This window comes from Tachypleus tridentatus, chromosome 11, assembly GCF_004210375.1.
Source record: "Tachypleus tridentatus isolate NWPU-2018 chromosome 11, ASM421037v1, whole genome shotgun sequence".
Lineage (NCBI taxonomy): Eukaryota > Metazoa > Arthropoda > Merostomata > Xiphosura > Limulidae > Tachypleus > Tachypleus tridentatus.
The window spans coordinates 86,654,543-86,677,446 of NC_134835.1; the positions used below are offsets into that span (position 1 = coordinate 86,654,543).

Here is a 22,904-nt window from a genome sequence, read left to right on the forward strand (position 1 = left end):
AAGTCAGAGAAGGGTTATGCAAGTTTCATTAAAATGGAACTAAGAAAATTCTGTGACAACTTGAAGACCCCACAGTATGGGCTAAAGCAGCAGAAGATTAATGAATATTGTGTATAAAACTGCCAAAAAAGGATGCAAATCAAATCTTTGAAGAAGTATAGATTACAAGAATGTATATATTGATACAAGAGAAGAGACTGTCAATTTACTGATTCTAACTGCAACCAATAAATGAGCAGTTTTATTTTTGTTATTAGTTATTGTACATGGTCACAGAACAAATAACTAATTATGTATCAGAACGACTTGTGGGTAGTTGTGTAAACTAGTTTGAAGATCATAAGAATGCTAGGAAGAGTTTGAATAAAAATTCATGTCTGGTGCTGAAAAATCAGTTCTCCTGCATTCAGAAGAAAGCCTCTGAAATTTCAGCCAGTTGTTCAAGCAAGAAAAAAACCATGACTACTAAAATGATGAATACTCCAACTGTCTCTTGCCTAAACTCTCTGTAAGTAATTTAATGCCATTATTCCTAACATCAGCTAGCATAGTGAATTATAGTAGAGTTGATGTAAGTAAGTAACTGCTTTAAAGAGTTTTTAATGATTGTACTAAAAGAGTTTTATCAGACTATGAAATGTTAAATGTAAGTCTTGATGTTTGTAACCTTATTAAAAGTGTTTATTTTTGGCATTAGATGAAATTCACCAACTTTAATTATGTTTTCCTGATGATTCCCAGGCTAGGAACACAAAATATTGTTTTAATTTAGGAGCAACTGTAAGAGACATTATCATTACTGTATCACCCTACAAGACACTAATATTACTTTAATGAGATTACTCTGTGCAGGTATACTAAAATGTTAAAGTTTTTAGTAGGATTTATGGAAGCTTTTCTTTAGATTTAAGCAATACTATTTATTTATTTCTAAATACAGTAGAAAAAAGAGAGAGGGAGATGCTATTAAAAAAAATGAATAACTAGCCATTCACACTACAAACTATTACTTTTTAGGTTACACAGTATGAAATTATATTTAGAACTAATGATCTATATAGCTTTTTAATTCCCACCTAAGTACCTGTGAAAAAGTCAAATGAAAGATATGTCAACATCTTTAGCAATAAAATGTATATCATTCTTTATATATAGATTTAAGTACTTCACTAAGAACCAGGTTTATCTTCCAGCCATCTATTTAAAAAATAATTTTAAATCTAATTTATTTCAACATTACCATCACCAAAGTGAGTATCCTGGGGATCCCAAGCAATCCAGCCAGCCTGCTCAGTTGCTAAGCCATTGGAAGGGCTTGAAGATAAGAACTGTCTCGAATTATCTTCCCTAATCACAATAGGCCTTATTGTTTTTATGTAGAGCTTCAAATAATCCTTTCTGTATTGTTCCTGCCGAGTACCTATAGCTGGCCTGTAGAGGTGCAAAAATAATTTATCTTTAAAAGCTTCAATGTTAATGTGCAAAATATGTCACTAGTTAACCAGTACAATGCAAATTTTATCACATGTAAAAACTAAAACATCTAAGATGTGATAATTTAGGCTTTACAGCTCCCCCCAAACAAAAACAAATCAATAACAAAAAAACATAGCACAAGTTCTACTATGTACACTACTATAATGTGTACAGATCTAGAACCTTCTTCGGGCATCGTCAGGTTCACAAAGAAAGAGGTAACTGACCGGAAGCTGACCACATGTTTGAAAGGGGTTGTGTAACTGAGTGTCGGAATGTAGAGGGCGGTATTAGATGTTTGAATATATAATTTTATTTATTTTATTATATTAATATAGGTATAAAGGCGTTGCTTTATATTGGTTTATTTTAGGTTTAAGTTGTTGTATAAGTGAGGCTTCTTTACTTTTGCGTTTGTTTATGCTTCTTTCACTATTTGGTATTTGATTGTTTTCTATGGTTATGTTGTGTTTATTTGACTTGCAGTGTTCGAAAACGTGTGAAGGTGACTTTTTTATGTTCTTTGAATCTGGTTTCCATTTTTCTACTTGTTTCTCCAATATAGAAGTCGTGGCAGTTATCACATTGTATTTTATAAATAATGTTGGTGTGGTGTTTGTCAGTGTAGTTTTTACATAGTATAGACCACAGTTTTGTGCCTGGTTTTTGAATAAATTTGGTATTAACTGGAATGTCATATTTTGTTACTAGTTTTTGCCAAATGTTGGTTATTTGTTTGCTGATGTCTGGAATATATGGTATACAGCAGTATATGGTTTCGTGATTTTTTGATTCGTGAGATATATTTACTTTAGTTGGTTGATTTTGCTTTCTGTCTAGGTGTGTGCGTATAATGTTTTCTACGGTTTGTGGAGGAAACTTATTGATGTTGATGAAGTATTGTTTTATTTTGTCTAATTCATCGTTAATTTTATCTGGTGAGCATAGTTTTATGTCTGTGTTTATTTGGTTTCTTAGTATGTTGAGTTTTTTGTTTTGTTTCATGTGCTGAGTCCCAAGGAATGTATAGTCCAGTATGGGTGATTTTTCGGTGGATTTCTGTTTTGAATTGTGTGTCGGTTCTTGTAATTTTGAGGTTAAGAAATGATATTTGATTGCTTTCTTCCTGTTCACATGTGAAGTTAATGTTGGGATGTATAGAGTTAATGTGATTGAAAAAATTAAGTATGTGTTCTGTAGATTTGAATCCCGCAACCGTGTCATATACATATCTGTACCAGTATAGTGGTGGATGTAATGCTGTGTTAATTGCTTGTGTTTCAACTTGTGTCATAAAAATATTGGCTAGAACTGGTGATACTGGGTTGCCCATGCTTAGGCCATTTGTTTGTATATAGTTTTGATTGTTGAACATGAAGTTTGTCTTTATCGTGGTGAATTCTATGAAGGTTGCTAACTGGTTACTGGGAATGTCTATAGTTGGGTTAGGGTCTCGGATATAGAGTTCTAAGGCTATCTTGCAGGCTTCAGTGGTTGAAACTTCTGTGAAGAGGGATATAACATCGAAACTGGCCATTAAGGCTTTATGATTAAGTTGATTTAGATTAGACTTGAAATTAAAAGAGTCTTTGATGAATGAGCTGGCTGATGTTACATATTTGGAGAATGCCCATGCTATGTATTTACCAAGATTGTAATTAAACGATTCATATGTGGACATTATTGGTCGTAATGGACAATCTGGTTTACCTCATAAACCATAAATGGTTAGCAGCCATTTTGTTCGCTCTTCTATGTAAAATATTTTCTCAACCCAAACGAGCCGTTTTTGCATATAAATTTCTCAACAAGTGGGTTTCTCGACATCACTGAGATCTAGAACCCATTTTATCTTCTTTTTTTGGAAGATATAGCCACATCATACTTTTTTAATTTTCTGTATCTTTTGTTATGCTTGATTAAACATACACTTCACTTTAACTATAAGAGTAATGCCCTATTTATATGGAACAGTGGGGTAACTTCAATGCAATGTCTAATAGCATACCACCATTGAGAAACCAAAGCTTCTTCATTTTCATTATTTCCAGCCCAGACAATTATTGAAGGATGGTGTTGCAATCGTCTAATCTGAAATATTGAAACAGGTAAAAAACTTAGAATAATATAATCCATGTATATAATGTTGCAAGTATATAATAATGTTGCTTTTGCTATGAACATAAATTCTGCAACTAATACATTATATGTAATATACAAAATAATATTACCCTTCACATAAAACCGATACTTGTTCATTTTACTTCTCTGTTTAGATACATTTTCTGTATGCATTCGTGGTTATTATTAATGTAGAACAGATGTGAATATGTGGTCAAACACGTCCCAGTGTACTATAGTATGGATTTATGGGTTTATTATTTGTTTCTTTTTACCACATACACAAAAATTGCACTTACAAAATTTAGGTATAAGAGTGATGGTCAAATTTCACTATTCAGACAGACATGTTTAAGTAGATTTAAGTAGATGTTTATTAGCTATCTTTCCTCTTATGTATCAGTTCAAGATTAGTATAGCTAGCAAAGACAGTCCTTGAGCAGCTTTTTTGCTCGTTTAATATTCAAAAAGAAGTATCTGTGTTAAAGAAATTACTTTTCATTATTAAAAAAATGAAATGTTATTTTATCTTTGAAAATCACACTTTATTCTGAAGAAGATCATAATTTAGTAATAGTAATGCATTTTTTGTAAATGGATTGAAGACATATTACATACCATAAAGTAAAATCAATGAAGAATTGCCACAACAACATTTTTTTAATATTTATTTATGAGAAAAGTTTATGAAAATTATCAGTAACATTATTTCTAAAATTTAAAGTTTAATTTTTTGGTTTGACAGTAGTCATACATGATGTATTTTCTCCCACTGGTTCATTAATGTGTAGTAAATATTTTATCTTACATTTCTTTAGTGTTAACAAACTTAATTATGAAATAAGTGCTTTTAACAAGATTTTCAAATAAACATCACATGTATGAGAAAAACTAACATAAAGTTTTAGTAAACAACTGGGGTTATTAATCAATGAAATTTATCTCTTCAGTATATACTTACTATGCTGATATCACATAGACAATGGCTTAATAAAAACTGGACTGAACAGTTTCTCACTAAGTAAAAATTATGTGGCTTTCTAATATACATTAATCCTTAATGCTCACTGATTGATTTACAAGTTAGGGCGAGGTAATTAATTACAGTTCTTCAACATTGTAAACAAATTTAAATAATATATTTAAATGTAACAAAGATCTAACAGTATATTATAAACTCATCTTTTAGTACCTAAGGAGTCTCTTTACACTACAAACTGTTGAATATTAAAAGTAAGCTTGATCCAGAAACCCCCAAACAAGATGATTTTGGATGTATCTTTAAGATAATTTTGAGACAAGTTTTCATTTGTAAATTGATCAAATTTTAAGTGAAACACAGCATCATTAAGCCTCTATACTAGCTACTACTAATGTCTACCTGCTGGGAAATCATTCAGTGTATATCAATAAGCCTCATTCTCAGCATCATTAATTAAACTTCTGCTATCACCTTTTCATGTTCATCTTTCAATTGAGATATGAACAGTTCCACCTATGATTTTGTAGGGATGATTGAAACAACATAATAGTCAGCAGTAGGATGAATAGACAGGAACACTTTTAAATCAGCTATTGCACATAATACTGCATTTGATTTGCTGCACAATATCTACCAAGGTGGTTCTAAATGGCTTCTGAGTACATCTATGTGTAATTTGGAAATTTCCATGCATCCTGTGCTTGGCCGTTTAGCTTACGATACACTGACAGATTTCAGTCGAGCAATTCAAATCACTTTTAGTAGTCCTAATGCTAAAACATGCAGGATATGCTTTCTTTAGCCAATAAAAATTCCTGGAAACTTTCAGTTCAAATTGAGAAAAACCAGACTAGGTAGATTGTTTATTTTTTTAACAAATATGTCCCCCCACTGGCTCATGAGGATCCAGTTAAAAAAATCATCCAAGGATCAGTCAGTATTTATCAATGTTTTTTATATTTCTTTACAAATGCAGCACAGTGTTTTAATTAATGATTCTAATAAACCATTAAAATAATAGACAACAATAAATTCCACACACAAAAAAACCAGTAAGGTGTGGCTATTTCTATGGGCAAAATAAAAGTTAGTACTTTACTTACCTGCTGTTTTACTTCTTCAGCTACACTATACAAGAATTCATCATTTACTGGATACAAAGCAACAGCAAACATTAAGTCTTGCCAAATTAAGATACCTAGTTCATCCGCTATGTCATAAAACTCATCACTTTCATATATTCCGCCTCCCCACACTCTCAACATGTTCATATTGGCATCCTTAGTAGACTGGAGAAGCTTTTGGATGTAATTTCGAGTTACTCTCTCTGGGAATATATCTGCAGGTATCCAGTTAGAACCCTTAGCAAAAATTGGAATCCCGTTTACTCTGAAGTAAAAGCTTAAACCTAATGGTGAAATAAAATAAAATTTACAAATGTTGAAATACTACTAATTAAATATGTATGTTTGAATTGGCCAAATGATGTGTGAGCAGTTCTAAAGAATTATTTTTATTATTAGTAACAGGATATCCAATTTAGCTACCAAATATAAATATAGCTGACAAATGTTTAAAATTTATTCAGACATTTGTCCCTGCAATCATTTTAAGTGCTGGAAACATCACCTGTATAAACAATAATATCAAAGTTTCAATTTCATTACATTGGTATTACTTAATTTTAACAATTTCCCACCAAAGTGGTCTTTAATTCTACTTATAGATAATTCCTTTTTGAACAGAAAGTTTAAAATATAGTCTAATTTTATTCAACACAATTTAATATAAAATATTACTTTAATGAGATGTGTGATAAATATATTATTCTACATAAAGTAAAAGTTCACATAACACAGTCACACACCAGAAGAGCATAATTTCAACATATGTATGTTAGAAGTATTACAAGTTTATAGCACTCATGTTTTTTACACCTGCTTTAATTACCATTATCCAGAACATCTTGAATGAGTTCAACTGTTCGAAAACCTATTCGAACAGTTTTAGATGTCTTTTCTTCATTGCTGTCCTCAATGTAACTGACAGTGAGGTTGTAGAGTGGTTGATTCCCATAACCATTTGGCCACCATTCATATATTGAAATGTTCTGCAGAAAGATAAGAAAATAAGCCATGTAAATAAATTTTAATTAAGTTCATAAGATAATAAAAACTGTATACTTGCAACATATTCACAAAAAAATTTAACTGAAAGTCTGAAATAATAATGATAATGTAAGATTTTTTTTTATCTATGAGAAGTCATTTATTTTAAAAGAAATAAAAATATTCAGCAATATGCACCACATATATTAGTGCAACTTATTCTTTTATATTTATGATTAATCAAATAACTTTTTACAAAAAATACTCTCACCCTTGGTACTGTAATGTTGAACTTGATCTTTGCAAAACCTTTAACATCTGGCTGTACTGTAACATTGTTGTACTTTATTAAAAGATTTTCATCCAATTTCACTTCTAGGGTGCCATCTGCAGGTGATGAATTTACTGTTTCAAAGTGAACAATTATTGATATTGCCCAAGTTGAAAAAACATTGCTGATTGCTGTAAATGATACAAATTTACCAAATTTTAACGGTTCTCTGTGTATATTACATGTTCATAAAAAAAACTTTTACAAATGATATTACTATACAAAAAGTATTACCAGCCAAGTACAAATAGTTAAAGTTAAACACCTCTGTTTGTGTGCATAGAATAAAACATATTCCATAGTCATATTAAAACTGAAAAAAATCAATAAAACATGCTCTTGTACACAAAAAATAAGACAGTGAAAAAACAGTTTTTTATTAGTTCAAATTGTATTTTTTTATTTCTCTTTTAAAGGAAAATGGTCATATGCAAACTTGAAAATAGTAAATCTTTCAGGGTAGCTTTGAAGTAAGATTCAAACTCGACTGATATTTTTTAAAAATTAATAAATAAAAAAAATGTTATACTCCAGAATTTCAATAATATTAAATTAATTATCACTCTAGTCATTAGTGATGTTATTTCATGTATACCTCTTTACTGCTACTCAGTTATATTCATGTGATTAATAGTCAGTTTGTAATTAAATAAAAAAAAAACATCAATGCATTATAATAATTTCCATAACTTATTTATTATTCTCAGTTCCACTAGAAATTTTCTTGGCATATGCTAAGAATAAGTTTCATAACTCTACTGATGTGTATATATAAGAAGCCTAATACTTTTGTTTCAAACAATTTTTTATGTAGAAAAGTTATAAACTTAAATTAATCCTTTAGTTTATAGACAAAGATCACATGCTACAATGTTTGCTCCATAGGCTTATACGTGCATGCTTTATTTCTGTGTCTTGCCATCCCGAACTAAGGTCATACTTACTTCAAAAGATGGCACAGATTATTTCTCTCTTTAATGTGTTTCTTTGACATTAGTAATTAAAGATTGTGGGACACTGCACTACTGCAGTCTGACTTAAAAGAGGGATAGTTCTATGACTTTAGATATTATTTTTGACCCAGTCTTTGTTCTGACAATTGTTTATTGAAAACCTTCTCTCTCTACCAAAGCTACCAATTTAAGTTATACATAAAATTAGTATAACCAGTTTAAATTATTATTTAATTTATTTATTGTTTGCTCTTATACATTAAAAATTTGTATATTGACAAATCTACTTATTTGATAATATAATTATTTTGTATTTTTAATTTTGTACCTGAATGTACGGATAACTAAACTTTCACAGCTTAATAAAACCTGCAAGACATTATAGAGATTACTGCCAAAAATACCATTAACTATGATGCAACCCAATATAAAGATTAATGAATTGTAATTATTACAAGTTTTTGTCATATAATACTGCATATATTATATTATTTTAGCTATACTAATATTTTGGTTAATAACAAGTTTGTGGATACTTAGAAATTATCTGGGTGATATTAGATATCTGAATATCATTGCAATTTTTCAATGTTCAATTCATGATAACAGGGTAAAAGACCACAACATAAATGCATATATTAATTAATTATGTCACAGTGAACATAATGTCTGGACTTAATTAATAAAAACTCAAATTCAAAGTCACACTTTATCACATACTTACTAACAGGAAAGGTATTTACGACTAAATTTCTGATAATAGCTTTGTCATAACCTTCAAGCCCAACTGATTTCCTAAAAAACATTAAGAAATAACAAAAGTATAAGCTCAATTTTGTATTGTTATAAGTTTTAAAATATTATTTTTAAAACGATTCTGGTATTCAGCAAAGAGGGAAAAAGAATGAAGTATTTGAATTACAGTGTAGAAATGATGTTTAACTGAAAGTGTTATTTAGTTTTATTATTGCTACACAATGAATGCTGATGGATATTTTGAACAATATAGCATGGTTATGTACATATTTTTCTAAACTTTAGAACTATCAAAAAGTATTGAACAACCTGAAAAGTAACATCCTATTCAAAAACAAATAAATGTCATAAACTTTATTTTAGCATAAAAAATTAATGTCCCTAACTATTTCCTAAAAAAAAAGGTATATTTTGTTAAATAGCTTATACTATTTTTTTATTTGTGATAATTTCACTGTTTGTTTCAAAGTAATTTTATATGAATGAACATTTCAACATAATTTTCTTAAAATTGCATAGAAAACTAATATTATTACAAATTGGAGAAAAGTATGTAAGTTACAAAGAATTCTTAGGTTGTGCTAAGAAGACTAACAAAGTATGCAAAATATAAAGTTTTCATATGACATTATAAAAAGTTTAAATTATTTTATCAATAGTATGGCAAAAGAAGTTCACTAATATCCATGATAACTTTGTTTAACATTTGTTGGATTAATAAAAATTAATATAGTAAAAGCTTTGGAAACAATAACAAACAACAGTTATTCCTTCATTGTTAATCATGTATTGGAACTAGAAAAGCTTGTGGTTTAATCTTACTGTAGGGTAAAAATAAATTATATTAAATTAACTTATTTAGTTAAACACACTAGTGTTTTACTTCTACATTACAAGAAAATATATCATAAGAAACTAAAAGTTCACACTATGTGTTTGTGTGTGTGTAGCAAGTAAATCTTTAGATATCTACAAACTTGAAAATTACAAAAAGTGGTGTATGTGTGTAATATATATTTATATATATCACTAAAGGTGGGGATGTGGTTAAATGGTCTCAGCCAAACAATCTCCAGAGGCTTTATTGACCAAAATACTGACCATATATTTTTTATTTTCATTACAACAATTTTAACTGTATTATTTTCAAACTTGGTGAAGCTGTAACTGCATTTACTTGATATACTTGGTACCACGGGTGTAGATTTTTTACACCTGATGAAAGAGATGATTTTTGCAACCACTTATGTGGACTGATCAATTTGCAAATTGGTAATCTCTGATTACGTGAACCTGAAAGCTGTAATAATGCAGTCACAGAGTAATCTTGTTGCCACGGTATTTCAAGGTTTCCATGTAGGTTTGTATAAATGAGATGTTGTGAACAGTTTTCAAAATGTTAATAGAATAAAGACAAATGTGTCACAAAGTAACTGCCACATGAATTTATTCCTGCACACTACACAGTATAAAAGATGGCCATTATACTTGACGTTACTAATAACTTTCATTGCATGAATTTCGTTTTCAAATATTAATAAAATTAGTAATTACCCTTGATAAGTTTATATCTACTGAAAAACTGTTCATGTTGTTTGATAAAAATAATTAAAACGTCTTTGCGAACTCTTGAAAATTACACATCAATACAATGTAGCACATAATTATCCATACTTTTCATTGAAGTAGATTCATTTAGTCCTCTAGTCTCCATGTTCCCAAACATAGACCTCCTTTGCGATGATCTGTTTATGAATTCTTTCATAAGCTCTTCTATATTTATCTTGTCAACCTCATCTTTGTGAGTGTGACAAACTGCCACATGGTTGAGGCGGCACTGAGACATAGTTGACCTTAACCACATCTTCAACCGTCTTAATGCAGAAAAGCTGCGTTCACATTCGCAGCTGGATACTGGACATACAAGCAAAATTTTCATGAGAAGAAACACTTCATTAAACATCTGCTGGCTTATTTCATGCATTTTACAGTAAGCATCATTCGCACCTTTCAGAGATACTGCTTTTGTTGTTCCTTTGAACATGGGCAACTGAAACTCAAGCCGTTGTGCAGAGATTTCTGGATAGAAGTTGTCAATCTTGCCAGATGTGATCATGTTCTCAAGTGCCAGATATTGCCTCAAGTCATTGTTGTCTGCATTGAATCTAGTGGTCAGATGTTCCATGACTATGTCCACAAATTCAAAATATTGGCTTCTGTAGTAATCTCTAGCTGTTGCAGAAAGGTGTGCTGAGCCATCACCTGTTATCATTTTGGGGGGTCTGCGAATGCGTGGTAGTTAAATTGTCACCAGATCTCGGGAAGTTACCTTTTTCTCAGCTTCATCAAATATCTTGTTATAATTTTCCTCTGTTCACAATACCCGCAATTGCTCAACTGTCATTGCAGATGCTTCAATCATGCCAGATTCTGTTGCTGATTTTGCTTGGAATGCACGGTTTAGTTCCTTTAATGCAGCTAATGGATGCTGAGCCATCAACAATCCTAAAACTGTCTTTCCTTTGTCCAATCTGTCCAGCAGACCTTGTGCTTTCACTACTACATCTGATTTTTCATTTGCTAATTCAGACAAAAAATCAACAATGTCACTGTAATGATCATTAGCACATGTAAGGGCAGATAGGCGGCACAACCAACGTGTTGGACACAGTGGGCAGATGTATTTAACATGACAATTGTGGCTGTCTGACGATACAATATTTTCAAAGATTGTCTTGTATTTGCCTGACCTCTGAAGCAAGACACCAAGTTCATGTACCAACTGGATAGAATCTTGAACACATTCACAAGCTTCAACTGCATGTTGCATTTTAAATTAGCCTTGTGTGCTCTGCAGTGAAAAAACAAAGCTGATGGTTGCTTCTCTTTTATTTTTGCCTGGCATCCACTGTACGCACCACTCATGTTAGCGGCTCCATCATCATAACATGTGCTCTTAATCCTGACAGTGGTAAATTGAGTCTAGTCAGTACATCAAGTATAGTTGAGGATATTGTTTCACCAGTTGTATTGGAAACACTGTACAAACAAAGAAATGTCTCATGGATGTTAAGGTTCTCATCTACGTATCGTACACATATTGCTTCCTGTTTGGCACCTGTAACATCTTGAGTGCCATCAACAATTAATGCAAAGATTTTACTTTCCTGCACTTTGTGTGCTATCTTCCTCAGTATTTGATGGCTGAACATCTCCATTACTTCATTCTGAGCCTGGGGTGATGTGAATGTGGTTTTCTTTGACAAGTAGGCTGTCAACTCAGGATCTTCCTCTTTCAGGAGCTTCATTAACTGCAGGAAGTTCCCCTCCATATCAGTATGTCCATGTAATGCTAAACCTTGACTAGGTAAGAAACATAAACTTCTGAATATTTTGGCTAGACTTCTTTTGCATTCTTCCTGCTGCTTCTTTCTTCCATCATGCAGCTGGACAGTTACTGGAGTTACATCAAGTGAACCTTCTGGAGATATAGCGAATCTGTGCTGAGAGGAAGATTGGTGTTTGTTGAATTTCTGTTTTGCCTTTTTCCAGTTGCAAAAACCAGTGGATATGAAGGTATACTCCACTGGCCTCTCCAATTTCCCTGTAAAAAGGCCTCTATTTTCCACCTTGGCACAATGAAAGCATATGACTTTTTGAGTCTAACTGTTGTAGTGCAGCCATGGGAACTCATCAAACCACATGCCCTGGAAGTTGATATTTTGCTTTCTGTTGTGGTATTAGTTGTGCTTCTGGATGATATGGCTTTCCACACTGTATCTGTGGAGTGTCAGATTTTTCATTACCACACAAAATTGTTTCACAACTATCTGATGGTTCATGATGTGCAATAGTTGCACAAGCATTTTCAGATTCGTCCTCTGATGAACATGGTATTTCCTCTGTATGGCAAGTTTCTATTCCTTTGCTTGAGGTTGTTGGATTATCTACATCTGCATTGTCGCTTGTACTACTAGTAACTGGCTTGCAGAACTGTCTAATATCGGAAAGTTTCAGACGCTTGTTTGTCATAATTGAAATCTGTTTCCCAGATGACTCAACAGACTAAAATACAGTCTTTATTGAAAAACTCTATAACGTACAACGAACGAAGGTAGAACAGAATGGAAGTAGGAGAGAAAAGAACTTGATAGGTATTTTGGTTAATTTATCATTTTGTTCTCCAAAGGTGAACGAAAAATAACCAGGGGCGGTCAGAAACTATTGTTTCTATTCACCCCACACGAAGCAAGAATAAATTAATCAACTGATCACGAAGATAATTAAATGAATTGGAGTGGCTTGTTGGTTGTAAATCAAGAGCGATTGTCACGAATGACCTTGAAGTTGACAGATTTGTGTATCTGAGTGAGGAGCGTAAGGAAACAGCTGAGAAGCAGGCCGAAAAGCCGGAGAGAAAACGAAGAACGAAAGGAAAAGGTTCAGCACAACATTCACAAGCATCCGAAGAATTACGAGGTGTGATTACAGTCAAAGTGAAGGGAGCAGAGAGATGCAAACGCAGTACGCCGACATAATTAAGACTCATGACTCTGATCAACAGGACTTTAAACACATAAAATTTAGGAACTAATGTGACGGACCTCTTTTCAGGGCTGGGATCTATAGATCCTATGAAACGGAAATTTAGCTGTGGGGGGAAACGGGAGTACCCCAAGAAAACCCACTTTCACGACCAGCGCGCAATGGAAGTAGGAATGGAATTACTTGGTAGGTATTTTGGTTAAATTATTATTTCGTTTTCCAAATGTCGAACGAAAAATAACCAGGGGCGGTCAGAAACTATTGTTTCTCTTCACCCCACACAAGGTAAGGATAAATTAGTCAACTGATCACGGAAATAATTAAGTGAATTGGAGTGGCATGTTGGTTATTTATCCACAGCGATGGTCACGAATGACCTAGAAGTTGACAAATTATTGTATTTAATTGAGGAGCGTTTGGAAGAGCTGAGAAGCAGTTCTGCCGGCCGGAGAGAAAACGAAGGAAGACGGGGAAGGTTCAGCACCACACTCGCAAGCGTCCGAAGAATTGTGTAGTGAAAATATAGTCGACGTCGACGTGGAGTGAGCACAGAGACGCAAACAGTACGTCAGCTTGGTTAAAACTCATGATCTTCATTAGCCTAAATTTTTATATTAAAATTTGGAGATGATTAAGATGCGTTCTAACTGGCCTCTTTTCAGGGCTGGGATCTGTAAATCCTAAGCGAAAAGAATTTTGATGGGGGGAGGGACGGGAGTACCCTGAGAAAACCCACTTTCACTAGTGAGGCGCTGGAAGTAGGACTGAACTGTACAATGTATTTAAGTCGAACGCGCGAACCTCACAGTGACTACCGAGCCGACTGACCGCCTGGGCATCGCTGGGACAATAATGTGTGCTAGTTACAACACAAGTAATTGAAAGTTTCTCGAAAAATACTTAAACAATCACAAATATATTATATTCCTGTGAGTTTCAAGGCCGCCGTCAAGCAGAGCAGGCGTGTAAGTCGAGAGCTGCGAGACACGTACTTTAAAGACTAGGTATACTTTGTTGAAGTGCATAATTCCCAAGTTTTACTCTAAAAGGTTTACCCTTAGTCCTTATCAGGACTAGTAAAACAAACAGAATGAAGAGGAGGAAGATCGCAACGCGATCTAACGGAAAAGCCCTATCAAACGAAGAAATAATTGAAATGCTAAACAAGGCGATCGAAGGACCAGCCTCAGAATCCCTGAGCAGTTCGACAGAGAGTTCTGAAAGCGAATACTCAGGAGCAGAAGAATTATCGAGACAAGAATCTCAAGAAGCAAATGCGACCTCAAACAAGAGGAGGCTGAAGAAGAAAAAGGACAAGGTAAATATGGTTTCGGACAATACTACTAACCTTAACCTTAATGACACTACTAACAACACTAAAAATTCAAGTGTTAATAACGTAACCAATGTTAAGAATGACAAAGCCACTAGTTCTAACAAAAATAACGCAACTAACCTGAATACTAACAACACCGCTAACGCCACTAATTCTAAGAACACCACCACTGTCACACAAACACATGATTCTCCTCATTACAGAATCCCAACTCTGTTCATTGAAGGAATTAACAACACAACACGCATCCCACAGATAGTAAAAAAACTGAGGGCCTATTACCCGGGCATCCAGTTTAAGGACATCAAACGTCTTCCTAATGGAAAAATCATGTTAAAATGTTCTGAACCACAAGAATTTGCACATATATTGGCCCACTGGCCCAAGGATGCCTTCGGGGTCCAAGCCACCATTAGTACACCAAAAAACAACACGCCAAAATTAACTGTCATTATTAGAGGTGTCGATTTCGACATCGAAGATAATGAAATCACAGATGAATTAAAAACTCAAGGCTACGACATTGTATCATAAAACCGAATCATCTCCTTTAGAACGAAACAAAAAACGCCACTGATCAAGGTAACCGTCAAAAATAAAGACGATCAAGACAAATTATTAAAAAACGGTTGCTTCCTATTTTTCAAGAGACACACGACCGAACCGGAAAAAACACACCAAAAACCCATTATTCAATGCTACAAATGTCAAAGGTTCGGACACACAAAAACCAATTGTATGGCCAAGGACAGATGTGTGAGATGTGGCAAACCTCATGAGGTTGCTCAGTGTCCTAACGAGCGTAACCAAGTGAGATGCGCAAACTGTCAGGGCCCTCACGCAGCCAGTTACAAAAGCTGCCCTAAATACACTCAAATACGTAATAGATTTATTTTCAAAACCACGAACAATAACAATCAAACCCAAGGCACCCATATCACCAAACAACCTTTACTACAAACTCCAGCAGACTCACAAATCAAACACTCTCAACCTCAACCAACACGTACTTACGCAGACGTCACACGCCCGAAAACAACACAAGCATTCAACCCCACAGAATTCACCACAAACTTACTAGCAATGCTAATAGAATTGAGTAATCTCACCACATTCGAATCGAGGCACGAATCACTCAAATCTGTTTGTAGCCTTGCAAGTTATTACTTTCACCTTCCCCACCTCAAACCACACCATCTTTTACTCAAAATTCATGCAAGGGAAATAAAACAACACAATGATACAACACATTAAAATCTTACACATCAACTGCCAAGGAAATCTCAAAGACAAAAGGATAGAAATATACAACATAAACAAACATATAAACGCCAACATAATCATCATTTCAGAAACACTTTGCACAGAGAAACAAAACACCACAATCCCCGGATTCATCACGCACAGCATACCTCACTCAGAAAACAACAAAGGTATAATAGCTTACTTTAGTACGAAAATATCGCATTTAATCTCGATAGAAGATTCCTTTAAATCTAACATAAATGAAACCATTTTTTGTAATATACACTTTACCAACCGGCTAACTATTCCGATTCTAGCCATATATTGCTCACCAACCAAAGATATCGACATTAACTTCCTTCAAAAATGTGCTAATCGTAAACCCAAACCAATTATTATGGGGGATTTTAATTCACCACATACAGAATTAAGGGGAAACAGAAACACACGCAGAGGATCGTGCATAAAAATTTTTATCTCTAGTAACAAAATGCACCTAATTAATGACCATACACCTACACACTTCTCAGCCGCCAACGGCTCATACTATGTACTCGATTTCATCATCGCACCCAAGGACATGGTAAACAGAATATCTAACTTTAAAGTACATGATGAAATCACCAGTGACCACTTCCCCATGTCATGTATGATTTACCCGCGCCACCCTGCCGTGGCGTACGTGACTCCGTCCGCATACACCTACACTAAAACAGACTGGCTCACTTTTAATGCCTTTCTGGACTCATACCTACCTCACCCAATTGAACATGCTAACAACAAAACAGAACTAGACAATTATGTAGATCAAATTACAGAGCCATAAAAAACACAATTCTAAAACAAGAAGAAAGCAATCACTTATTCAATGGACCCTAACACCAGAAATTCACGCACTAATAATCAAATGCAGACAATTAAGACGAACACACTATGTTACACGCGATACACACATTAAAACAGAAATCAATAGAACAAATACAAAAATTAAACAAGAAATTAAAAAAAGCAAGAGAAAACAATTGGCAAAACTTCTGTAAAAACTTAGAAAAAACCAAGAACAATCCAAAAGAATTTTGGAAAAAATTCAAGAGTATTGCTTCAGACAAAAACACAAATCACATGCTACAACATATCACACACAACAATAAAATCGCAAGGACGAACGTAGAGAAAGCTGACTTATTAGCTGACTACTACAAATCCTCATTTAGCGACCTTAACTCAATAGATTTTGACACACAACACCAACACCATGTCAACAAGTTCATAAATATACAAACCAAGCTTCATTCTCACCACGATTCCCTGGCGAGACACTAGAAGCATACTCAAGTTCAATCAATAGAAAAATAACCATAACCGAACTAAAAATTAATATCAAAAACTTGAAGAACACTTCCCCCGGATATGACCAAATACCAAAAAAAAAAGCTCCACTCTCCTGTTACAACACCTCACAAACATCATGAACATTTCACTAGCGACCCGATATTACCCTGACACGTGGAAAAAAGCCATCATAACAACGATCCCTAAGAAACAAACCAAAAGAACAAATCCAGATAATTTCCGCCCCATCAGTCTGTTAAGCTGCCTTGGCAAACTGATGGAGAGAATTATCTCCAACCGTCTCCTCCATTTTTGCGAATCGAATAACATCCTTCCAGAATCTCAAAACGCCTCCAGAAAAAATAGGCAAACAACAGATCACCTCACACGACTCACCGAATCAATCTATAAAGCTTTCAACAACAATCAAGTAACCATCGGGGTATTCCTAGATGTCAAAAAAGCATTCGACAGCGTTTTGCACAATGCCATCAAATACAAACTAAATCACCTGCAAATAAATCCACGATAGTTAAATGGATTTCAAATTTCTCAACCAATAGAACAGCACAAGTAAAAGTCAATAAAACTATATCCAAATCATTTAATATAACTGCAGGAGTGCCCCAAGGATCAGTCCTCTTTCCACTTCTATACATAATTTTCGTCAATGACATACCTTTCCCAAATCTAACATAAACACATAATTCACAATACGCAGACGACATCGCTATCTGGAGCACCTCCAGAAACCCAGTGATGGCCATGTCTCGCGTACAAGAATCACTAAACAACGTCTCAACATGGAGCAACAAGTGGAGAGTCGTGTTAAATCCAACCAAAACACAAGCAATCACCTTCTATAGGAAATTAAAGAAGCAAAGAAAAAATCTAGAAAAAATAAAACTATCACTCGGAAACACAACCATTAACATGAGCAAAAACATCACATTCCTTGGCATCACTTTTGACACAAAACTAACATGGAAAAAACATATAAACAATATAACTCATCAATCAGCAAAAGGATTTCACATCTAATGGCTCTAACCAGTAAACAATCGAAATGTTCACCAAACACCATTATACAAATATACAAGGCTTACATCCGTCCACTAATAGAGTACGGATGTCAAGTAACATACAATATGTTAAACAACACACTCCAGAAAATCCAAGTTCAACAGAACAGAATATTAAAATCTGCATTCAGTCTACCATCATTCACGCCAACAAATTATATACATCAAATTAGCAATTTACCAACACTAAGAGATAGAATAACGGAAATATCACTTATTATCTCAAAGCAGAAAATAGAAACAAACTAATGGCATCACTACACAAATTATCCAGTGCACCAACAAAATACATTTCACCTTACAACATATTTCAAGAATCACAAATTACTCAACAAAGAATCTAAATAAATAAATTCATGTCAATAATATGTATTCCTTTTTTTCAGATACCGGGCACACGACAGGCAAAACTTTCGGCGCCTGTCCTGTGAAAGTGGGTTTTCTCGGGGCACTCCCGTTTCCCCCCACAGCAAAAACTTAGGCATTGGATTTCTAGATCCCAGCCCAAGCAACTTTATTGCCAGACCCTGAATCGCGCCGTTTGAATTGAATTGTATTCATGTTGACATTTGCTAGACTTCCTTTCGGGACGGGTCCCGCCATTCTTTCCAGTGTTGCCTTTGCCTCCACCCAAGGCAACATTTAGAGAGACATCCTCCACCCAAAAAAGAGTTAAAAATAATAATAATAATTAAAAAAAAAACTTATTCCTAATAACAATTCACGAAAGGGGACGAAGAGGAACCACAACGTTCCTGAACACCCCAGTTGGAGAGAGAACTCTTCTGATTTCTCTCTCTCTAAACTAAACCCCTGCCACGTTAGTTTGAGTTTGAGTTTATATTCCTGTTAAAGCTCATCAAAAAGCAAACACGTTGTGATATAATGTCTATAAGCACATCTATTAAATAAAAACACCTAAACAAAAACTAGCAATACAATTCGAGTAGAGGCTTCAGGCAGTTGAAATCGCTCCTTTTGTGTTCTAATTATACAAGAAAATACAATATTTTTACTATCTATGGTAAGAGGACATATTGTTCTTTTACCATAAAGCACCAGCACTTTATTAGAGGGCGGTGATAATCTGAAATTTCATGGATTAATGAGGGCCACAAACACAGGTCTAATGAGCCCTGTTGTAACATGGAGGCTCAGACTAAAGGGAGCGGAGGGGTGTGATGTAAAGCGCGTCTGGATCCGAGCGGCCCGAACCTGTCGTTAACTGTACACTAATGAGAGTAAGGCGTTTGACAATAAAACCGGCTATACATGCATAAGAACAAATGGCGTAGGAAAACCGCACAATATACACATAATATTGATGCAGCTGCAAGCTACAAATGGCCTGCCAGATCTAGATCACAGGAGTTTACACTTGAGAGTAATATTTTCGAATTTCATGCTCTGTTCAATCTGCTGTGATGAAAAGTTTACTTAATCTCACACTAAGTACAAGACGTGGGTAGATTCTGTGATAGTGCTTGCAAGCCTTGCATGTATACTTAGGCCTACTGACTGATACGAACTATCGCTTAGATCGAAAAGCTTAGAAGCACGCCTATATTAAAGATGTACATTTCGGCTACTAAAAAAGCCAACATCTAAGCCTAATTATGTAATTCAATTGGTAAGAACACGAGAATCACAAGAACAAACACAATTTGTAGGCCTGTGATGCAATAAAACAATTCAACAGACCAAACTGTAGGGGAGGTATGTATCCCACCATCCCCCCCCAGGATCTACGACCCTGCTTGGTACCATACAAGATTTTAGTTTTTCGAATGATTACAAGATCATATTCCATTGAATAGATGAAAAATATGTTTTCCAATTATACATATGTAAATATTTATTTATATTTTTCATATTACTATTAGACTACACTTTACTTGATCTTTGGTTTTTCATTTGTGGTAATTTTTACTGTTTGTTTCAAAAGTGATGTTACAAAAATAGTTGTGAAACATTCAACAAAAATATCATTTCATTCTCATGTTATGTATACTACATTTTGATTCTTCATAATTTCATGTTCTTGAAACTGAACACGTTATCACATGCAGAGTTACGTATGTATCATTTTAAACTTTAGAATTATTTTTAAAATGTATTGAACAATCTCAAGACAAAGAAAAACTACACAAGTTTCATTTTAGCATTAAAACAAAAATTAAAGTATATATACTACATGCTTATATGACCAATTCCATTTCAGGTACTTTTCCCATTTCTTTCAAAAGATAATACTACAAAAAAAATTTGAAAGGACAAAAATTCATGATTTAATTCTCCTTTTATGTACACCAGACTTGTAGGTATATAAAAAAAATCATTGTATGAAATGGGATGTCTTAGGGCTTACTTACCATATGACAATATAATTGCCCTCATTTCAGATTGATCAGCAAATTCTTCAAAAAATTGCAGTTGTCCTGGGATTGATTGCAGTGAACTCCCTGATAATATCACAAACTTTATCTATAGCTCTTCTCATATATACCAGGTTGGCCTAAGTGGCAGGCCTCTATAAGCCATAATGGAGGTGTTATTTTTTTGCTGCAGCCAATCTTTTTCTTGGTTTTAATTGTAATACCACTTCAAAAGCTGCATCTACTGAAATGAAGAATGGTATTTCATGATGGTTGTTGGTGCAGTTGAAAATGTCAACCTCAGCTGCCTTTGAGTCAACTTTCAGGACTTCTTTGGTGTTAGTGGTTTGGCTTCTATGGAGGTAAAGACTCCCTGATTTGTTTATGTTGTGGTCTAGTGGACCATTAAGATAAGAGTTTTCTATTCACTCTGAAGGTTTTTACTATTATTGGAGGCAGTAGTGATACAGGCACTGAGGCATTCTTAGCCAGCAAACTCTAGCCCTTGGTAACAGTAATACTGACTGATGAAATTTCCACTATACTTGATGTTGCATCTGCCAAGTACTGTATTTCTTCTTCTTCTTTTCCAATCCATCAGTAAACGCTTCAGAGCAAACTTAACTCTAAAAGATCTTCCTCAGCTTTGGGATGGAGTGGTTCCAAAAGGGATAGGTGCAATTCTGGTGCTTTTTTCTTGTTGTCATTAGAGATTCTCTATCAAAACACATAAGGGCAAGTTCTTGATCCTCAGACATATCTAATTTCTCCTTTTTAACAGCTTGTATTGTGACAATCAGCAACTGTAGTCAAGTCTCTGGAACGCTCAGACTGACCATTGTAGGGATAGTGCCCTGCAGTGTGATCTCTGCCGATACTATGATCGCTAAATCCAGTGAGTGATTGGGTCCAATGAGCATGTTGACAATTGACTGGGGCTACTTGGCCTCTGGAAAGTTCACAGCTGGTCAGATAAATGACTTGGTGAAATTCTCAACATCCAATGCATTGGACAGCAACACATCATTATCTACAGATTTACCAAGTGAAAGGTCAGACTAACTCCAGATATCTTTAGGTTAGTGGACAAGACCAACTCCTCACCAAATAGAAAGTCCTGGATGTATGCTCATCCTTGTACCTTTAACTATAGATTTTCATGACAATTTAAAATAATGGAAGATTCAGCACATAAAAGAGTAAGGAAAACACCACTGGGTAGTTAAAGACAATAGGCCCAATATGATAAAGAACTCAATATTAAGTTGTAAAAGCCTGGTTTGAAAATGCAAATTCAGATGATTTCAAATTAGTCAGGTCAGTTATATATTTAGGTTAAAAAAGGGTCATAACTGCTAGGTTATTATTATCACTTCCCTCTAAAAATTACTTCTAGAGGCAGAGTAATCAACAGGTTATCTTGACCAATGGAATTTCTGTGGGATTCACATGTACTCATGCTCAAGTTAACTAATAGAACATGTATCCCATGATATATCTCAGAACGGCTGGTAGGGGTATTAACACTTTTGTTGATAAGGAGAGAACAACGTTTCGACCTTCCTAGGTCATCTTCAGGTTAAGAAAGAGATAGTTTGAATGTGACTGTTGACGGTTTGTTTTTGAATTTTGCACAAAGCTACAGACTACAGGGAAAGCAGCGGGTCATCACCACCCACGGCCAACTCTTGGGCTACTTTTTTACCAACGAATAATGGGATTGGCCGTTAAATTATAACACTTCCACAGCTGAAAGGGCGAGCATGTTTGGTGCGATGGAGATTCGAACTCGCGACCCTCAGATTACGAGTCGCACGCCTTAACACGCTTAGCCATGCCGGACCCCCACTCCCATGAATGACTCCATGTAATGACCCTACACACGTGTGGGACTACACACTGTTATTTAAATAATTATATTGCCATATATGTTCATTACTTATAGTTTACGTTGTAACCATTCTGTGCCACAGTTTGGCAGTTGCAGAATTGTGAACTGCTACCATCTAGGCGCCATGAAACTCAACATTTTCCTTTTCAGGCATCGTAAAATAAGTAATCACTGTTTGAATCCAGCTAAAATAAGAAATTTTAGCTAACATTATCGTAGGTAAAGATTAACATTCACGCTGCTGTGGTATATTCAAGTAAAACTGAGTAAACATTAGAGCAATGGGTTGGATTTGCTGCAAACTGCAAACAAAATGAAACATGACTAGAACAATCTTTATTAAAACAGAGTTAACACAAACTGTGTGTGTG

General features: G+C 34.4%; 1 protein-coding gene across 1 annotated transcript in view; it reads right to left on the reverse strand.

The window, feature by feature from the left end:
- The window catches only part of beta-Man (beta-mannosidase), a 46,537-nt gene that overhangs the window by 13,386 nt on the left and 10,247 nt on the right, over positions 1-22,904 (reverse strand). Inside the window, exons 5-10 of the mRNA XM_076468402.1 lie at positions 8,696-8,766; positions 6,959-7,149; positions 6,530-6,689; positions 5,683-5,987; positions 3,485-3,567; positions 1,241-1,431 (exon numbers count right to left, since the gene is read on the reverse strand). Coding sequence (XP_076324517.1) covers positions 1,241-1,431; positions 3,485-3,567; positions 5,683-5,987; positions 6,530-6,689; positions 6,959-7,149; positions 8,696-8,766 — 1,001 coding nt within the window. The remainder of the gene's footprint in view (positions 1-1,240; positions 1,432-3,484; positions 3,568-5,682; positions 5,988-6,529; positions 6,690-6,958; positions 7,150-8,695; positions 8,767-22,904) is intronic.